The 21,297-nt window shown below is 48.0% G+C and overlaps 1 protein-coding gene across 2 annotated transcripts in view; it reads left to right on the top strand.

Annotated features, from left to right (window-relative positions):
• The window catches only part of VAV1 (vav guanine nucleotide exchange factor 1), a 95,929-nt gene that overhangs the window by 3,084 nt on the left and 71,548 nt on the right, over window positions 1-21,297 (top strand). For both annotated transcript variants that reach the window (XM_060252051.1, XM_060252050.1), the window contains exon 2: window positions 17,120-17,236. In XM_060252051.1, coding sequence (XP_060108034.1) covers window positions 17,120-17,236 — 117 coding nt within the window. The remainder of the gene's footprint in view (window positions 1-17,119; window positions 17,237-21,297) is intronic.

The following is a 21,297-nucleotide window of genomic DNA, read 5'->3' as shown; positions in this document are numbered from 1 at the left end:
GCCCGAAGTGCAGAAGTCTAAAGATAATCTAGGAATTGCCTCCTGCGCTTTCTCTGGGGTCTGACGACTTCACCTCTCAGGTTTCTTCTTCTCACGCCCAGCAAGCTTAAACCTATTGTGTGTTTACTTTAAATGAAAATGGTGATTTCAGATTTCTCGCAGCCTTTTCAGAAAGAGAACATACAGAGGGGAAGTCAACAGTCATTGACGGGGAAGTCAGAAGTTGGGGGCAGGTTCTCCTCACTCGCAAACTCGTCTGCTGAGCTTTCCAAATGCATCCGGCTAGACGTTCATGGAAACAAAATGCCCAATTCTAGACTAAGGGTGTTTTCTCTTGGAGGATTTCTTGAGGTTTCCACGAGGGGGTTTCTCTGGACTTCCCATGTCATCATTTTCCATCTGCTGTCTTTCCACGGCTTCTTCATTGTTCCTCTCTCAGAGGGGATCAGAGATGGTTGGGGAAAGCACGGAGAAACAGAAAGACGACCGGTGGAAAACAGCATAGGGGAGTAGCATGGGGAACATCTGGGCCTCCAGAGAATCTGGGAAGTACTTCCTGCATCTTCTCTGGGGTCTGGAGACTTCACCTCTCTGGTTTCTTCTTCTCATACCCAGCACTGTGTGTTCATCTAAATGTCACCGGATCTGTTCCCTATAGTTCAGCCCTGCCATTTTCTTGCCCCATGCTTATTCATTTCAGGGGAATTTAGGAATATAAGTATAATATAGTGCAGGGGTGTCAAACATGCAGTTCGGGGGCCAAATCAGGCCCCCGGAGGGCTCCTATCAGGCCCCTGAGCAACTGGCTATCATCTGCTTCCTTCTCTCTCTCTCTTGCTTCCTTCTGCATCACAGCTTGCTTTGCAAGGCTTGCTCAATCGCACAGCAGAGCTACAGAGCAAAACCTCTATTTTCTCCACTAGCTGCAGCTCCTCCCTTGGGGAGGAAAGGAGGAGGGAGAACTTGCTTTTCCAGGTTCTCTCAATTGCACAGCAGAGCTAATGAGCCAAGCCTCTCTTCCCTCTATTGACTGAGGCTCTTCCTCCCCAGTCCCCTGAGGGAGGGAGGGAGGGAGGAAGGAAGGAAGGAAGGAAGGAAGGAAGGAAGGAAGGAAGGAAGGAAGGAAGGAAGGAAGGAAGGAAGGAAGGAAGGAAGGAAGGAAGGAAGGAGCCAGAACTTCCTTTGCCCAGTTCCCTGGATTCCATGGGAAAAATACAAAGCAAGCATCCTTAAGACCAATGAATGCTAATATTTTAAGAATGTTTTAAGGTTTTTAAAAAATATATATTGGGGAGGAAGGGAGGAGGGAGAGCTTGCTTTTCCAGGTTCTCTCAATTGCACAGCAGAGCTAATGAGCCAAGCGTCTCTTCCCTCTATTGGCTGAGGCTCCCCCCCAGTCCCCCGGGGAAGGAAGGAAAGAGCCAAAGCTTCCTTTGCCCTAATCTTAAATAGGTACACGCATGGCCCAGTCCGACATGGTCCAGCCCGAGAAGGTCTCATTTATGTCAGATCCGGCCCTCAGATCAAATGAGTTCGACTCCCCTGAAGTGGGTTCAATGCCAGGAGGAGGTGATCGTGGCTCTTTGTTGAGTTACAGCGGGGTAACAACAACTGAACTAGGAGACTGCCTAACTGGGCCAATGGGGCCAACTATATACAGCTCAAGGTTCCCATGCTAGGACGCCATTGGGTCATTTGAACCAGCAGGGAGCCTGTGATTGGACCAGGGCAGCAGGGGTTGGAAGCCTACAGCCTGGTTCGGCAGGGAGGGCGGGATATAAATACGAAAAATAAATAAATAAATTGTTCTGGAGTCCCCCAGCTCAGTACAAAAGGCTCCAATGAACCTGGCAGGAATGCTAGTACAGAAGCATAGCATGAGTCCACATACACAACAATTAGGAAAACAGATAGATAGATAGATAGATAGATAGATAGATAGATAGATAGATAGATAGATAGATAGATAGATAGATAGATAGATAGATAGATAGATAGATAGATAGATAGATGATAGATAGATAGATAGATAGATAGATAGATAGATAGATAGATAGATAGATAGATAGATAGATAGATAAATTTATTGTCATTGTTCTCCACAAAAAGAGAGCAACGAAATGAGGTGTTCTTCCACAAACATACCAACACATCAAACACACATATTCATATTCATACCATTTAAATACATCTAAAACCATTTAAACCATTAAAACCATTTAAATACATCTAAAACAGATAAACATTCATAAAACCATTAAAACCATTTAAATACATCTAAAACAGATAATCCTTCATAACCCTGCATTTAACCTAACCACAGCACTTGGATAGAAACTGTCCTTAAATCTGTTTGTCCTAGCCTTCAACATTCTTTTTTTTTTTTTTTTTATATCGTCTACCTGACGGTAAGATCTCAAATAGCAAATGGCCCAGATGTGAAGGGTCCCTTAGGATCATTCGTATCTTCCTTTTACATCTCATATTATACAGATCCACCAATGAGGGGAGAGAACATCCGCAAATCTTTTGTGCTCTTCTCGTCACTCTTTGGAGCATCCTTCTCTCTGCTTCCGTGCAGCTCCCAAACCACACGCAGAGGCAATAAGATAAAATGCTCTCAATGGAACTACGATAAAAGGCAACCAGCAGACTCCCTGACAGTTGTAGTGATCTTAAGAGTCTTAAGTAGTATAGTCGTTGCTGGGCCTTTTTCTCTAGAGCTAAAGTATTTGCCCCCCATGTTAGATCTTGTTTCATGGTAATTCCCAGAAACTTCCATTCTGACACCTGTTCTACCATAACACCATCAATAAACAACAGCTGGATGTCCAAACTACTCTTCCTGTAATCCACTATAATTTCCTTCGTCTTATTTATATTAAAAATAAGATTATTTACTTTACACCAAAGGGACAGCTGTTGAACTTCCCTCCTATACGCAGACTCATCATCCTCAGAGATGAGCCCTACCAACGTTGTATCATCTGCGTACTTAATGATTTTGTTACTCAGACTGCTAGAAACACAATCAGACGTGTAAATAGTGAAAAGAAGTGGACTCAAGACACATCCCTGAGGGGTGCCAGTATTTAAGATCTTCACGGAGAAAATATATCCATCCATTTTAACCCTTTGTGAACGACCTGACAAAAAATTCAAAATCCACTCACATATAGAGTCCGACAGCTTCAAATCTTTAAGCTTAAACAACAATCTATGGGGTGATATCGTATTAAAAGCAGAACTAAAATCTACAAACAACATTCTAACATACGTCCCCTTTTTATCCAAATGCGATAAAGCAGTATAGAGAACAGTATTAACAGCATCCTCAGTAGATCTATTTTTCCTGTAAGCAAACTGATATTCATCAAAAATAACAGCTTTTACAGTAAGAGTTGTTTAGCAATGAAGGGGCCGTGGCTCAGTGGCAGAACCTCTGCCGGGCATGCAGAAGGTCCCAGGTTCAATCCCCGGCATCTCCAGTTAAAAGGACCAGGCAGGAGGGGAAATACCCTGACCTGAGACCCTGGCTCAGTGCTGGGTAAGCAGAAGGTCCCAGGTTCAATCCCCGGCATCTCCAACTAAAAAGGGTCCAGGCAAGTAGGTGTGAAAAACCTCAACTTGAGACCCTGGAGAGCCGCTGCCAGTCTGAGTAGAGAAGACTGACCTTGATGGACTGAGGGGGGTCCGATTCAGTAGAAGGCAGCTTCATATGTTCTGTTGTTAGGGGAGGGATGGTGGCTCAGTGGCGGAGCATCTGCTTGGCATGCAGAAGGTCCCAGGTTCAATCCCCGGCATCTCCAACTAAAAAGGGTCCAGGCAAAGAGGCATGAAAAACCTCAGCTTGAGACCCTGGAGAGCCAGGAATGGGGCTGTGGCTCAGTGGCGGAGCATCTGCTTGGCATGCAGAAGGTCCCAGGTTCAATCCCCGGCATCTCCAACTAAAAAGGGTCCAGGCAAAGAGGCATGAAAAACCTCAGCTTGAGACCCTGGAGAGCCATGAATGGGGCTGTGGCTCAGTGGGAGAGCATCTGCTTGGGAAGCAGGAGGTCCCAGGTTCAATCCCCAGCATCTCCAACTAAAAAGGCTCCAGGCAAGTAGGTGTGAAAAATCTCAGCTGGAGACCCTGGAGAGCCACTGCTGGTCAGGGGAGGGACGGTGGCTGAGTGGCAGAGCATCTGCTTGGTAAGCAGAAGGTCCCAGGTTCAATCCCTGGCATCTCCAACTCAAAAGGGTCCAGGCAAGTAGGTGTGAAAAAACTCAGCTTGAGGCCCTGGAGAGCCACTGCCAGTCTGAGTAGAGAAGACTTACCTTGATGGACTGCGGGGGGTCCGATTCAGTAGAAGGCAGCTTCGTGGGTTCATGAAGCAGCTGCCTCCTGGAAGTGTTCTGGCAGGGATGTTCTTGGCATCGAACTCATTTGCTATGAGGGCTGGGTCTGACATAAATGAGACCTTGTCGGGCTGGGCCACGTGTGTCATAAAATAGAATGCCAGGGAGCAGAGATACAAATTTTATAAAGGACGAAGACAAACACAAAGATTTTTAAAGAAAAAACTTAAAACATTCTTGAAGGGTTAGCCCTCTTGCAATATTGTATCTATTTAACAGTTTCTGATAACTGACATGTCTTGGTCTGAATTATTCCATCAAAATCTGGAGACGGTGTCTGTGCTGTAGCAATCTTGAGTATGCTGTTCAGGTGTTGTTCTGGTGTGTGTCTGTAAGTTGCAAACCTACTTTTGATTTACTGACATTCTTTACAGAAATCTCATGGTCCATGCTTTGAGCCTAAGACTCAGGGGAAACATGAAATGGCTGGGCATTGCGAGCCTTTGTACATAAGCTGCTTCAAGTGCTGGTTAGTCAATGGAGAAAATAAAGGCTTTGCTCCGTAGCTCTTATGCGATTGAGCAAGCCTAGAAAGCAAGCTGTGATGTCGAAGGAAGCGAGAGAAAGGGAAGAAAGAGGATGAGAGTGAGGTGCTTGTGGGCCTGATAAGAGTCTTCTGGGGGCCTGATCTGGCCCCCGAGCTGCACGTTGAACACCCCTGCTGTAAGGTTGGCCTAGATAGCTTCTATGTTCCCTTCCAGCTCTATGACTTCCCAGTGCATTTTACCCCATAGGTCAGATCAGAATGTCTCATGCTCCGCAGATTCTGCTCCCTGAGGACCCTTCCTTGGGGCTGGGAGGAGGTTGGTTTTTGCAGAACATGGGCCTTCCTTCCTTTTCTGTGGGCTCTGGCACTTCCTCCAGAGGGCCGAGCCACATGAAAAGGAAGCTCGTGTTGCTACCGGTGTTCCCTCTAAGCTGGGTTAGCGTGAGCAAACTCACAGTTTCTTAGCCTCCAGCTCACACATTTTTGTCTTAGCACAGGCAAAATGGCCCCGGAGCACACTACGTGATGCGGCAGCTCACAACTTTAATGCCAGGAGCACACAAAGCAGAATTTTTGCACATAAGACTCTGCAGCTTAGAGGGAACACTGGTCGCTACCACTCTGAGGGAAAGAGTGGTGGATCTTCAGTCCCTGTCTTCTGGATGTCTTTTCAAAAGCACACCCCGCCCCACCCCTGCTGCACAAAGCTTTTCCCCAGACCCCAGATTTCCAAGCGGATGTTAAAGAGAGAAAATCTGCATCAGGGGTAGAAGTGGGAGAAAAGCCACTGTGGGAGGGTGGATGTTGCACAAGGGAAACAGCTAGATTCTTCTCCCCTTATAGACTCCATACTTATCGGCAGTGACACAGAACGGACGAAAAGCAAACATGGCCGTAACGTCTACGGAGAGATGGCAACCGCACACCTGCAGTGCTGGAGCCAGTTTGGCATCTCAGTGACAAAATGCAAATTCATTTGCATAGGCAAATTCCTCATTTGTGTATGGACTGTGGAGGCCGTTAAGAAGGAAGAGGTTGGCTCCAGATCTCAACAACGGGGCCTCAACCACCACCAAAATCTTCCTGCAGAAATTTTCATTTTGCTGCCATTGTACTGATGCACACAGCTTTCACAGAACTGTACACATGGGATCCTTGCTCACTTGTTGCGGCCCTCTGTCTCTTAAGTTTGGAATTCACACGTTACCTCTTTCTAAAGTCACTCCATCTCCCTCCTCCCAACAAAATGCAGCAAAAAAAAAGTTAGTAGCTAGATCAGGGACCCGCCCCCCGCAGACCTTTTTGAGCCTGTGGGCACCTGTGGAACTCTGACACAGTGTTGTGGGTGCATCTACAAAATGGTTGCCATGGGAGATAGAGAAGGCCCAAAATGGCTGCTGAAGGGGGTGGGGCCACATACACTGAAGAAGCCAAGTGCAGGAGAGAAGAGGGGTAATTTAAAAATACACGGGGAAAGAGGGGAGAGACACAAAACCAAAAACTGTTGTGGCTGCTGCTGCTTAAGCAATATTATTTAATCTGTATCACTGTTCAAGGGTAGCCAAACTTGCTTAATGTAAGAGCCATATAGAATAAATGTCAAATGTTTGAGATCAGGAAGATGGGGAGGGAGAGGTGGAAAGAAAGCAACTTTAACTTGAACCAGGAGTAGCGTTGCCACCTGAACCAGTTTCTAAAACTTTTAAATTAAAGCCAGAATTTTGTGGAAGAATGTGAACACCTTTGGAATTCTGAAACAAGGCGGCAGGCGCAAACCAAAAAACGGCTGCCACAAAAGAAGAGAAGAGATTGGATTTATACCCTGGCCTTCACTACCCAAAGGAGTCTCAGAGTGGCTTACAATACCCTTTCCTTTCCCCTCCCCACAACAGACACCCTGTGAGGGAGGTGGGGCTGAGGGAGCTCTGAGAGAAACTGCTCTTGAGAGAACAGCTCTGAAAGAACTTGTGACTGACCCAAGGTCACTCCAGCAGCCTCAAGGGGAGGAGTGGGGAATCAAACATGGTTCTCCCAGATTAAAGTCTGTGCACTTCACCACCACACCAAACTTGCTGTCAGTTGCCAACTAACCAGAGGCAGAGCCAGCCATAAATGTCAAGCCATGAGGTAATCATCAGAATGTTTTAAGTACAACACACACACACACACAATGTGTATAGCCGGAGGCAGTATTTTCCATGTACTGTGCATTCTTGAATTGTACAATGGGCGCACGTTCACTAATAAACCAGGTCGATGAGTTCAGGCTGAGCACTTCACAAGTCGGGTATTTCCATGCAAGTTTTTTCTTTAGTGGTATAAGCAGGGGTGTCAAACATGTGGCCCGGAGGCCAAATCAGGCCCACGGAGGGCTCCTATCAGGCCCCAAGCAATTGACTCTTGTTTGCTTCCTTCTCCCTCGCTCTTGCTTCCTTCTGCATCTCAACTTGCTTTGCAAGGCTTACTCAATCGCACAGGAGCTACAGAGCAAAACCTCTGTTTTCTCCATTGGCTGAGGCTCTTCCCCCTCCTGGTCCCCTGGGGAGGGAGGGAAAGAGCCAGAGCTTCCTTTGCCCAGTTCCCTGGATCCCATGGGAAAAATACAAAGAAAGCACCTTTAAGACCAACAAGTGCTAATGTTTTTAGCAGGTTAAAAAAAAAATCTTTAGCTGTGTTTGTCTGTGTCCTTTAAAAAGTTTATATTTCTGCTACCGAATGTTAAATAGGTGCACACATAGCTTGGCCTGACATGGCCCGGCCCAACAAGACTTCATTTATGTCAGATCTGGCCCTCATATCAAATTAGCTCGACACCCCTGATCTACAGCTTCTGTTGAGTTGAGAGGGAGACCAATTTCACACTAGGGCTTGTTCCGGGTGGAGAGCCCTTTTGCTCCCGTTGCTTCTCTCCGTTTTCACACTAGCTGCCCTAGGCTTCCCAATCCCCAGGTCCCAGAGGGGGATCCCCCGGTTTTACAGGCTTCCCCCCTCCCCCAGCCAGCTGGCCAGCGGGGGAAGCCCCGCCCCCAGAGCCATCATGCACCTCCATGAACGATTCCCATAGGGAATGATGGGGAATTGATCTGCAGGTATCGGGGGCTCTGGGGGGGGGCTGTTTTTTGAGATAGAGGCACCATATTTTCAGTATAGCATCTAGTGCTTCTCCCCAAAATACCTCCCAAGATTCAAAAAGATTGGACCAGGGGGTCCAATTCTTTGAGCCCCAAAAGAAGGTGCCCCTATCCTTCATTATTTCCTATGGAAGGAAGGCATTTAAAAATTTGTGCAGTCCCTTTAAATGTGATGGCCAGAACTCCCTTGGAGTTCAATTATGCTTGTCACACCCTTGCTCTCGGCTCCGCCCCAATGTCTCCTGGCTCCACCCCCAAAGACCCCTGGCTCCACCCCCAAAGTCCCCAGATATTTCTTAATTTGGACTTGGCAACCCTAAGCTGCCCCGAAGCTGCGAGTTGGCACGCTGTTTTTCCCCAGCGAGCAGAAACTGCTTGTAAGAGGATCTCACTTACTGCAGAAAAGCAGCACGCCAACTCACAGCTCCAGGGTAGCTTGTGTGAAAACGGAGAGAAGCCCCAGAACAAGTGCAAAATCAGTCAGTCAGTCAGAGGGAGAGAGAGAGGAAGACAAGTGTTAGGTGTGTGGTGTGAGAGGACCGCTTAGCAGAAACAGCTGGGCAAGAGCTGCCATCACACACCCAGTCCCCTGTGAAGTTCCTCCCCCTGCCACGGATGTTCTTGCTTTAGCTTCCCCTCCCCCACAGTGGACCACTGAGAGGGGAAGGTTGGGAAAGAGGGGATCACAGAGAGGGGAGATTTGGGGGTGGAGCATGAGGTAGATGGGGTTTGGGAAGGGGAGGGACTTCAGAGTCCTACAGTCTGCCTTCCAAAGCAAAAGGCCAACGCCATGCTGGGAATTATTAGGAAGGGAACTCAAAACAAATCAGCCAGTATCATAATGCCCCTGCATAAATCGATGGTGCGGTCTCATTTGGAATACTGTGTACAATTCTGGTCACAGCATCTCAAAAAAGGATATTATAGCATTGGGAAAAGTGCAGAAAAGGGCAACTAGAAGGATTAAAGGTTTGGAAAACTCCCTATGAAGAAAGGTTAAAACGCTTGGGGCTCTTTAGCTTGGAGAAATGTCGACTGCGGGGTGACATGATAGAGGTTGACAAGATTATGCATGGGATGGAGAAAGTAGAGAAAGAAGTCCTTTTCTCCCTTTCTCACAATACAAGAACTCGTGGGCATTCGATGAAATTGCTGAGCAGTCAGGTTAAAATGGATAGAAGGACGTACTTCTTCACCCAAAGGGTGATTAACATGTGGAATTCACTGCCACAGGAAGTGGTGGTGGCTACAAGCATAGCCAACTTCAAGAGGGGATTGGATAAAAATATGGAGTAGAAGTCCATCAGTGGTTATTAGCCATAGTGTGTGTGTGTGTGTGTGTATTGGCCACTGTGTGACACAGAGTGTTGGACTGGATGGGCCATTGGCCTGATCCAACATGGCTTCTCTTATGTTCTTATTAAACAGCCATTTTCTCCAGGGGAACTGATCTGTATTGCTTGGAGAACAGTTGCAAAATAGCAGAAGATCTTCAGCTACCACCTGGAGGTTGGCCTGATCCAACATAGCTTCTATTATGGTCTTACGTCTGGGGCAGCGATGCTCTGTATTCTTTGTGCGGGGGAGGGGGCAACAATGAGAGGGCTTCCAGTGTCCTGGCCCACAGTTCTTCTGTGTTCACCTGGAGGCTAGCAACTCCAGCTGGCTCACAATACAGAATGTAAAGGGGTGTTCAGCGAAGCGACGCTGCTCACCAGGAGGGTGACAGCCTTCTGACTGCTCTTGTCGCTGTCTTCTGCGGGCACACTTGAATCCAAGCTGTCAGCCTGGCAGAACACGGCGAGTTTTGCTGTGCACCTCTGTGCATCTCAGCGAAAGAGCCACAAGATTTACATTACTCGCTTGCTGAGTTTGGGTTTGCCATTTCCTTTACGAGCTCTCTAGATCAGGAGGCAGATACTCTCCAGAGCTCATCGCATGTAACAAAGCCTGTCCCCGGACAGATCTGATCAAGTCTGCCTTTCGGCTTTCACTCTCTTCAGTCACGCTTGAGGGGCGGAGCTGCTTTCATGAGGGATAGGAGGGTTTTATTAAGTTTGCAGATTACGCTAAATTGTTCAGGGTGGTGAGAACCAGAGAGGATTGTGAGGCACTCCAAAGGGATCTGTTGAGGCTGGGTGAGTGGGCGTCAACGTGGCAGATGAGGTTCAATGTGGCCAAGTGCAAAGTAATGCACATTGGGGCCAAGAATCCCAGCTACAAATACAAGTTGATGGGGTGTGAACTGGCAGAGACTGAACAAGAGAGAGAACATAAGAACATAAGAGAAGCCATGTTGGATCAGGCCAATGGCCCATCCAGTCCAACACTCTGTCTGTCACACAGTGGCAAACAAACAAACAAACCCCAAGTGCCATCAGGAGGTTCACAAGTGGGTCTAGAAGCCCTTTCACTTTGCCCCTCCCCCCAAGAACCAAGAATACAGAGCATCACTGCCCCAGACAGTTCCAGTAATGTACTGTGGCTAATAGAGATCTTGGGGTCATGGTAGAGCACTCACTGAAAATGTCAAGACAGTGTGAGATTGCAATAAAAAAGGCCAACACCATGCTGGGAATTATTAGGAAGGGAATTGAAAACAAATCAGCCAGTATCATAATGCCCCTGTATAAATCGATGGTGCGGTCTCATTTGGAGTACTGTGTGCAGTTCTGGTCGCCGCACCTCAAAAAGGATATTATAGCATTGGAAAAAGTGCAGAAAAGGGCAACTAGAATGATTAAAGGGCTGGAACACTTTCCCTATGAAGAAAGGTTGAAACGCTTGGGACTCTTTAGCTTGGAGAAACGTCGACTGCGGGGTGACATGATAGAGGTTTACAAGATAATGCATGGGATGGAGAAAGTAGAGAAAGAAGTACTTTTTTCTCTTTCCCACAATACAAGAACTCGTGGGCGTTCAATGAAATTGCTGAGCAATAGGGTTAAAATGGATAGAAGGAAGTACTTCTTCACCCAAAGGGTGATTAACATGTGGAATTCACTGCCACAGGATGTGGCGGCGGCTGCAAGCATAGGCAGCTTCAAGAGGGGTCTGGATAAAAATATGGAGCAGAGGTCCATCAGTGGGTAATAGCCACAGCATATTGTTGGAACTGTCTGGGGCAGTGATGCTCCGTATTCTTGGTGCTTGGGTGGGGAGGGCAAAGTGGAAGAGCTTCTAGCCCCACTTGTGAACTTCCTGTTGGCACTTGAGGGTTTTTTGGCCACTGTGTGACACAGAGTGTTGGACTGGATGGGCCCTTGGCCTGATCCAACATGGCTTCTCTTATGTTCTTATGTTCTTAATTACAGAGCCCTCAGCTTAACGCATGGCCAGGATACATAGGTGGAAATCAGGGTGCTTTTTTGTAGCAAGAACTCCTTTGCATATTAGGCCACACACCCCTGATGTAGCCAATCCCCCTGGAGCTTACAGTAGGCCCTGTACAAAAAGCCCTGTAAACTCTTGGAGGATTAGCTATATCAGGGGTAGAGCTCCCAAGTCCCCGGTCTGCGCAGGGGCTCCCCCGCCTGGGAGGTTCCCAACCCGTCACGATGATGTCACTCAGAAGTGATGTCATCGTGCCGGTGACATTGCACAGTGGCCCCTCTAGGCGTTTCTGAGAAAACTCTATGTTTCCCCCGGATGCTCTAGCCATTTGAGAGGGAAAACTCTATGGTACAATTGTTGTTTCCCTCCCAAATGGCTACAGCATCCGGAGAAACCATAGATTTTCCCCAGAAACACCAAGATTGGCCCCTGGTGAACAACAAAATGAGATGAGGAAGAATCAGTGCAGTTCCTGTGAAAGAAAGTATACTTCGCATTAATTCAAACATGAAGCTGCCTTCTACAGACTCAGCCAGACGCTTGATCCATCAGTGTTAGTCTTGTCTCCTCAGACTGGCAGCAGCTCTCCAGGGTCTCAGGCAGAGAACGGTCTTTCCCATCACCTGCTACCTGGTCCTTTTACCTGGAGATACCAGGGATCAAGTCCAAGACTTAGCTATCGTTTAAATGATTTTTGATTCCACGCAATTTGGTATAAAATTGTGTTGTTAACAGTTTTGAGGACGACAGGGTCAAAAAGGGGCTCTAAAAACATGCTACGTAAACCAAGAAAGAAAGGAGGAGGAGCATACGGACCTGGTTGTTTCTGCTACGGTTGCCAACTCCAGACTGGGTTGGGGAGGGGAAGGACCCCAGCGTGGTGTATTGCCATTCACTCTACCCTCCGAAGCTGCCATCTCCTCCTGGCCAACTGATCTCTGTCATTTGGAGACCAGCTGTTATTTCCAGGAGATACGCAGACCCGCCTGGAGGTTCAGAAACCAAAGTGAAACACAGATAAGGGTGGCAGAGCTCCAAAGCAACGCTTCCGTGTATAAATTAGTCTCAATTGTGCTTCTGAAAGCTAACACAAATAAGGTTGCTCTAACACAAAAATATAACTGGCCTTATCAAAATAGATTTCTAGCAAACGTATACGTGGCGCAGAGTGGCAAAGCTGCAGTCCTGCAGTGTGAGCTCCCTTCTCATGACCTGAGTTCGATCCCGGCAGAAGCTGGGTTCAGGTAGCCAGCTCGAGGTTGACTCAGCCTTCCATCCTTCCGAGGTCGGCAAAATGAGTCCCCAGCTTGCTGGGGGAAAGTGCAGATGACTGGGGAAGGCAAGGGCAAACCACCCCGTAAAAAGTTTGCCGTGAAAACGGTGTGAAAGCAACATCACCCCAGAGTCGGAAATGACTGGTGCTTGCACAGGGGACCTGTCCTTTCCTTTCCTATATAGCAAGCATGTAACCTTTTGTATCTCAGTAAATCCACTGACTCTGTTAAGTGGAGCACCTTTGAATCCTGAATAAACAAGTTTATTTGAAAGCAACAAAGGACTTCATTATTGGGATTATCTGGGCTTGACATTGACCAAAAAAGCCAACTTGGAAACGGGGATTTACAAACTGTTCTCCTCCTGTGAGCCCTCAGGAGCCCTCAGGTTTTTTTCCTGTCAGACTTTGAGCAAGTCTGGAACCCTCAGACCAACACTTTCCTAGGAACTGAGGTTTGGAGGGGAAATCCGTGCTTTCCAGCATCCAATGTCGATCCTCATTTTCCTGACCATGCAAAGGAAGAGGGGAAACACCAAAAACATGAAAAGGGAAAAAATTATCTCTATCAATGACTGAAGGACCAAATGGAAGACGTCTGGAGGAGGGCAGGGAGCTGTTTCCGTTGGCAGCAGAGAGGACTCGCGATATTGGGTCTCAATTAAGGGCAGGAAGGTACCAGCTGGATATTAGGAAGAACTTTTTCCCAGTATGAGTTGTTCAAAAGTGGAATTGGCTACCTAGGGAGGTGGTGAGCTCTCCCTCGCCGGGAGTCTTCGAGCAGAGGCTGGACAAACACTGGTCAGGGATGCGAGTCTAGGCTGATCCTGCATTGAGCAGGGGGATGGACTAGATGACCTCTATGGACCCTTCCAACTTTGTTCTAGGATTCTAGGATTTGTTCAGAGAATTCTAGAATTCTGTGGAAGCTGCTGTATTGTGGAGTGGGGTTTATTGTTCATTAGCAAAACGGTCTTAAATTATTCATTGTTTCTATAATATAGTGCAGGGGTGGCCAACGGTAGCTCTCCAGATGTTTTTTGCCTACAACTCCCATCAGCTCCAGCCATCGGCCATGCTGGCTGGGGCTGATGGGAGTTGTAGGCAAAAAACCATCTGGAGAGCTACCGTTGGCCACCCCTGCTATAAGATTAGTCAAAAATCTCTTAAAGAAAATTTACAGACTTATTTATCATTTTTATAGAATGCATTTGCTTGGAAACTAATCCACACTCTCAATGGAACACTTCAAGTTTTTAACAAGCAAATCAGAAAAACATTACTAACAAAGACAAACTAACAATAAATCAATCAATATAAAGTTAGAGAGTCCATCTCACAGGAGTCCATAAAGATGTGCTACTCAAGTGTAGCAATGTTGACGCACAGACCTCTCTGTGAAAAAGCAAGACAAATGTTGAAAGAATTTTTAAAATGTTTTGAAGAATTGATTCAATTGCTGAAGAGAAGTACTATTGATAACACGATTCGCAAGTAGAGTTTCATGTTTCAATTCAAAACTTCCTCATCAATATAGTTCCATAATCTGGAACCAATGCTCAGAAGTAATTTACACGCAGGGAGTCAAGTGGACTCATCAGTTTCTTACAGTTAAATAAACCAGTTTCTTGGTTTATTTGTTAGTTTGTCTTTGCAAGTAATGTTTTTCTGATTTGCTTGTTAAAAACTTAAAGTGCTCCATTGAGAGTAGGGTTGCCAATCCCCAGGTGGGGGCAGGGGATCCCCTGGTTTGGAGACCCTCCCCCCGCTTCAGGGTCATCATAAAGCGAGGGGGAGGGGAGGGAAATGTCTGCTGGGAACTCTGTTATTCCCTATGGAGATTTATTCCCATAGAAAATCATGGAGAATTGATCCACGGGTATATGGGGCTCTGGGGGGGCTATTTTTGGGGTAGAGGCACCAAATTTTCAGTATAGCATCTAGTGCCTCTCCCCAAAATACCCACTAGGTTTCAAAAAGATTGGACCAGGGGGTCCAATTCTATGAGCCCCAACAGAAGGTGCCCCTATCCTTCATTATTTCCTATGGAAGGAAGGCATTGAAAAGGTGTGCCGTCCCTTTAAATGTGATGGCCAGAACTCCCTTTGGAGTTCAATTATGCTTGTCACAGCCTTGATCTTGGCTCCACCTCTAATGTCTCCTGGCTCCACCCCCAAAGTCTCCTGGCTCCACCTCCAAAGTCCCCAGATATTTCTTGAATTGGACTTGGCAACATTAATTGAGAGTGTGGATTAGTTTCCAAGCAAATGCATTCTATGAAAATGATAAATAAGTCTGTAAATTTTCTTTAAGAGATTTTCGACTAATCTTATAGCATTTAAAGAGCACATTGTCTCTTGCTTTGTCACCACCTGGAGAGTGGCAACCTTAGCCGGTCAGGGCTTTTTGAGCGATAGCTTTTTGAATCAGTTCCCTTCTGAGCTGGGACCTTTTCAGCTGCAAGAAGGACGGAAGTGGGAAGTGCAGCTGTGGGGAAAGAAAACCAGCAAGATACAGGCAGGGCGGTACTCTTGATCAGCAGAGAGGAAGGCTGGAGAGGAATGACAATCAGTGCTGGGCTGGGGAGGGGAGGGGCAGAATGCCTTCACAGGGCCTGCCAGGAAACTCAAAAGATTAGGCCTCTCCTGTGGGGCATGGTGGGGGAGGGGCCATCGTTCAGTGACGGGGGTGGGGGGGCAAATTCGCTTAACGTAAGAGCCACATAGAATAAGTGTCAGAGGTCTGAGAGCTGCGGGACATGAATGTCAGATGTCTGAGAGCCGCAAGACAAGGAAGGAGGGAAGGAAAATAAATGAGGGAGGGAGCGGTGGAAAGAAAGCAACTTTAAATGCATCCTTCAAGCCACCAGGACATTTGGCCCAGAGAAGTGATTTAAAGAGAGAAATGCCTTCTCCATAGGGTTGCTTATCCCCAGGTGGGGGCAGGGGATCCCCCAGTTTGGAGGCCCTCCCCCCGCTTCAGGGTCATCAGAAAGCGGGGTGGGGGGGAGGGAAATGGCTCCTGGGAACTCTGTTATTCCCTATGGAGACTTATTCCCATAGGAAATAATGGAGAATTAATCCACAGGTACTTGTGGCTCTGGGGGGGGGGCTGTCTTTTGAGATAGAGGCACCAAATTTTCAGCATGGCATCCAGTGCATCTCTCCAAAATACTCCCCATGTTTCAAAAGGATTGGACCAGGCGGTTCGATTCTATGAGCCCCGAACAAAGGTGCCCCTGTCCTTCATTATTTCCAGTGGAAAGAAGGCATTTTAAATGTGTGAGGTCCCTTTAAATGCGATGGCCAGGAGACTTTGGGGGTGGAGCCAGGAGACATTAGGGGTGGAGCTGAGATCAAGGCTGTGACAAGCATAATTGAACTCCAAGGGAGTTCTGGCCATCACATTTCAAGGGACTCTGTAGCTGCAATTGAGCAAGCCTGAAAAAGCAAGCGGTGATGCAGAAGGAAGCAGATGACAGCCAGTCATTTGGGGGCCTGATTTGAGCCCTGATTTGGCCCCCAGGCCGCACGTTTGACACCCCTATTCTAACCTCTAGTAATAATAAACATTAGTAAATACATGAATCACAGTCACCATAGCCAGATTCCCAGAGTTCTGTAGGCAATGCCTCTTTTAAGTCTCATATGCCAGCCATCCTTCAAGAAATGGGGTGAGCTAAGAGCATTTGTTATGAGGGCCGGATCTGACATAAATGAGACCTTGTTGGGCCAGGCCATGTCAGGCCAGACTGTTTGTGCACCTATTTAAGATTAGATAGCAGAGATATAAACTTTATAAGGGACACAGACAAACATAACTAAAGATTTTTTAAAAAACTTAAAACATGCTCAATACATTAGCGCTTGTTGGTCTTAAGGTGCTTTCTTTGTATTTCTCCCATGGGATCCAGGGAATTGGGCAAAGGAAGCTCTGGCTCTTTCCTTCCTTCCCCGGGGGATCAAGAGGGGGAGGAGCCTCAGCCAGTAGACGGAAGAGAGGGTTGGCTCAGTAGCTCCGCTGTGCAATTGACAGAGCCTGGCAAAGCAAGCTCTCCCTCCTCCCCTCCTTCCTCCCCAAGGGAGGAGTCTCAGCCAATGGAGAAAATAGAGGTTTTGCTCTGTAGCTCCTGTGCGATTGACCAAGCCTTGCAAAGCAAGCTGTGATACAGAAGGAAGCAAAAGAGAGAGAGAAGGAAATGGACAACAGCCAGTTGCTTGGGGGCCTGATAGGAGCCCTCCAGGGGTCTGATTTGCCCTCTGGGCCGTATGTTTGACACCCCTGTTCTAACTTCTAGTAACAATAAAAATTAGTAAATATGTGAATCACAATCGCCAGATTTCCAGGGTTCTTCATAGACAATGTCTCTTTTAAGTCTGATATGCCAGCTGTCCTTTAAGGAACGGGGTGAGCTTAGAGTGTATGGAGCATCCCAGGGTGGGGACGGCTGAGCCTCAGAGAGCTCTCACAGGCCTCTTCCATGTGTTTCCCTTTCAGTTCCTCTGCCTCAAGAACATCCGGACGTTTTTGGCCACCTGCTCCGAGAAGTTTGGCCTGCGCAAGAGCGAGCTCTTTGAGGTCTTCGACTTGTTCGATGTGCAGGATTTCGGGAAGGTCAGAGTGCTTTCTTAATTCCAACCCCCCCCCTCTCTCTCTGGGATTGCTTCCCCCTCCCCTTCCTCCCCAATAAAGGAGCCTCAGCCAATGGAGAAAATAGAGACTTTGCTCTGTAGCTCCTCTGCGATTGAGCAAGCCTGGCAAAGCAAGTGCTGGAATGGCCTTGGGTCAGATCAGGGCTTTGGTAGCCTAATCCCTCCCCTCTGCATATCCCACTGTTCCAAAGCTCCACCCCCAAATCTCCAGGAATTTCCCAAGGCAGAATTGGCAACCCTGCACAGCATGGAGGCAGATGCCCTTCTCAGCACATTTGTACACTGCTGCAAACACCCCCTGAAGATGGGGGGGGGTTTTGCGCTTTGATGTTCCTTTTGCTGCGGCTCTTGCACCCTTGAGTAGCCCCCTGACATGCAAAGCTGGGAGGTGGGGGACGGCAGAGCCAGGAGACAGGCAGGCACTCAGCAGGGAAAGGGGGCGGTCCTAGAATCCATCTTCAAATGCAGCCCTTTTCTCCAGGGAAACTGATTTCTGTAGGCTGGAAAGCAGCTGGAATTCCAGGAGATCTCCAGGCCCCACCTGGAGGTTAGCAACCCTGTGGAGGGGTCTGAAACATTGTCCCACAGCCTTTTCATACAAGGTCAGCTTTGAGGAAGCTTCTGAGGGAAGAGAGAAAGGCAGGTTCATGTCATTGTTCTTGGACAATTCCTTAGGCATCAGACAGACAGTTGAACACCGGAAACTGCCTGATTGAGAACCAGACTTTGGTCCATCACGGCCGGTCTTGTTTTCTCAGACTGCTGGCAGCGGCTCTCCAGAGTCTCAAGCTAAGGTCCTTCATATCACTTCCGGCCTGGTGTTTTTAACTGGAGATGCCAGGAATTGATCCAGGATCTTCTGCATGCCAAGAGTGGCCAAACTTGCTAAGTGTAAGAGCCACACAGAATAAACATCAGATGTTTTGAGAGCCACAAGACGAAGGAAGGAAGGAAGGAAGGAAGGAAGGAAGGAAGGAAGGAAGGAAGGAAGGAAGGAAGGAAGGAAGGAAGGAAGGAAGGAAGGAAGGAAGGAAGGAAGGAAGGAAGGAAGATAGTTGAGGGGGTCAAGGGAAGGTAGAAAGAAAGCAACTTTAAATGCATTTTCCAAGCTGCTAGCTGATTTGGCTTGGATAAGTGATTTAGAGAGACAAATGCCTTCTCCAAGCCAGCCAACAGGGCAGTGGGTGCTTCCAGAGCCACACAATACATGTGAAAGACCCACCTGTCACATGCTCTCCCCCTCTCTGGTGTCTTAGGCAGAGGTCTTTCTCCTGCGTTCTACTGGAGATTCTACTGGAGATTCTCCATTCTACTGGAGATGTCGGGGATTGAACCCTGGGACCTTCTGCCTGCCCTGTGGATGCTCTACCACATGGCAGGCAGTTTGGTGTAGTGGTGAAATGTGCGGACTCTTATCTGGGAGAAACGGGTTTGATTCCCCACTCTTCCACTTGCACCTGCTAGAATGGCATTGGGTCAGCCAAAACTCTTGCAGAGTTGTCCTTGAAAGGGCAGCTGCTGTGAGAGCCCTCTCAGCCTCTCCCACCTCACAGGGTGTCTGTTGTGGGGGAAGAAGATAAAGGAGATTGTGAGCCGCTCTGAGACTCTTCAGAGTGGAGGGCGGGATATAAATCCAATATCTTCTTCTACCTCACAGGGTGTCTGTTGTGGGAGAGGAAGGGAAAGAAGATTGTGAGCCGCTCTGAGACTCTTCGGAGTGGAGGGCGGGATATAAATCCAATATCTTCATCTACCTCACAGGGTGTCTGTTGTGGGGGAGGAAGGGAAAGGAGATTGTGAGACGCTCTGAGACTCTTTGGAGTGGAGGGTGGGATATGAATCCAATATCTTCATCTACCTCACAGGGTGTCTGTTGTGGGGGAGGAAGGGAAAGGAGATTGTGAGCCGCTCTGAGACTCTTCGGAGTGGAGGGCGGGATATAAATCCAATATCTTCATCTACCTCTCAGGGTGTCTGTTGTGGGGGAGGAAGGTAAAGGAGATTGTGAGCTGCTCTGAGACTCTTCGGAGTGGAGGGCGGGATATAAATCCAATATCTTCATCTACCTCACAGGGTGTCTGGGGGAGGGGGGAGGAAGTGAAAGGAGATTGTGAGCCGCTCTGAGACTCTTCGGCGTGGAGGACGGGATATAAATCCAATATCTTCATCTACCTCACAGGGTGTCTGTTGTGGGGGAGGAAGGGAAAGGAGATTGTGAGCCGCTCTGAGACTCTTCGGAGTGGAGGGCGGGATATAAATCCAATATCTTCATCTACCTCTCAGGGTGTCTGTTGTGGGGGAGGAAGGTAAAGGAGATTGTGAGCTGCTCTGAGACTCTTCGGAGTGGAGGGCAGGATATAAATCCAATATCTTCATCTACCTCACAGGGTGTCTGGGGGAGGGGGGAGGAAGGTAAAAGAGATTGTGAGCCGCTCTGAGACTCTTCGGAGTGGAGGGCAGGATATAAAGCCAATCTTTTCTTCATCTTCTTTTACCACTGTGCCACGGTGCCTCCCCAGTTGCACTGGGAAGAATTCCGCCTCTGTAAGAGGGGAGAGAGGGATACATGCCTGAAGTTCCGTTGCCTTCAGCTAGCATTTTATGCATCCGGTCAGCTGCACAGAGGAGTCTGACCAGGCCTTCCCAGTACTGGTGATGTTCTTGTCAGCCTCACATACTCTGATGCGACCCCCCACATCCACCGCAGGCTTCACATCTATTTAGGCGCCTTCTCACCTTGATGCAGCAACGGCTCGGGGGCTGGCCAGCTTCCGTGCAAAAGTGATTTAGTTGGAAGGAAGGCAGCGCCGAGTAACACCAAAGATCCGGGGCTGCTTCTCTGCATGAGAGTCGTGTGGGCTGACCTCTCCCTCTCATTGCAGCAGGGCAGAAAAGGAAGCCCGCTTTTGCCCAAACAGGATGTGAACTACAGCAGCAGAACCACACGGTCCAGCCGCAGCGGGTGTCTCCCCAATGAGGAAGTGATGTTGGGACACAAGCAGCCGGGCTGCAGGAGGTTCCCTCGGAGCCAGGAGAGGGGGAGGGAAACCAAAACGAGGGGGCCAGGGGTTGGATCTTTCTCCGCAGTACTCTGGCTGGCTCCTTCGAAGGGCCTGGGGTTGGAAGAGGAGAGAGGTCTCAGCAGGGTACAAGGCCAGAGAGTCCTCCCTTCGACGCAGTTCTTTTCTCCAGGGGAGCTGAGCTCTGGCATTTGGAGATCAGTTGGAATTCTGGGAGATCTCCAGGCTCCACCTGGAAGTTGGCAAGCCTAATTGGAGCTGGTGGGATCTGTCATCCAAAAGAACCATGTTAAGGTCGCCAGGTCCAATTCAAGAAATATCTGGGGACTTTGGGGGGTGGAGACAGGAGACATTGGGGGTGGAGCCAGGAGACACTGAGGGTGGAGCCAGGAGACATTGGGGGTGGAGCCAGAAGCAAGGGTGCGACAAGCATAATCGAGCTTGAGTTCTGGCCATCACATTTAAAGGGACCGCACACCTTTTAAAGGCCTTTCCTCCATTGGAAATAATGAAGGGTAGAGGCACCTTCTTTTGGGGCTCATAAAATGGGACCCCTTGGTCCAATCTTTTTGAAACTTGGCAGGTCTTTTGAGGAGAGGCGCTGGAGGCCATGCTTAAATTTCAGTGCCTCTACCTCAAAAAATAACTCCCCTAGAGCTCCAGATACCCATGGATCCATTATACTTTAAGGGAATCATTATACCCCAGGCACACTAAGTAATTACCATCATGAATATATATCACTATAAATTAGAATCATAGAGTTGGAAGGGATTTCCAGGGTCATCTAGTCCAACCCCCTGCCCAATGCAGGAAATTCACAAATGCAGCCTATATTGCAAAATATGCAATCGATTATGTTGGTGGTATACAACAAAGATTTTTAAATTTTCAGTGCTCCCTGAAAATGTTTACAAATATGTGAACGTATAAGGCAATTTGAGTCCTGAGCAAAGTAATACTGCAGTTCCAATACAAATCAAATAGCGCATATAAGACCACA

The sequence above is a fragment of the Heteronotia binoei genome, chromosome 13 (genome assembly GCF_032191835.1).
Source record: "Heteronotia binoei isolate CCM8104 ecotype False Entrance Well chromosome 13, APGP_CSIRO_Hbin_v1, whole genome shotgun sequence".
In the NCBI taxonomy this organism is placed as follows: Eukaryota; Metazoa; Chordata; class Lepidosauria; order Squamata; family Gekkonidae; genus Heteronotia; species Heteronotia binoei.
This window is presented reverse-complemented; position numbering and strand designations above follow the sequence as displayed.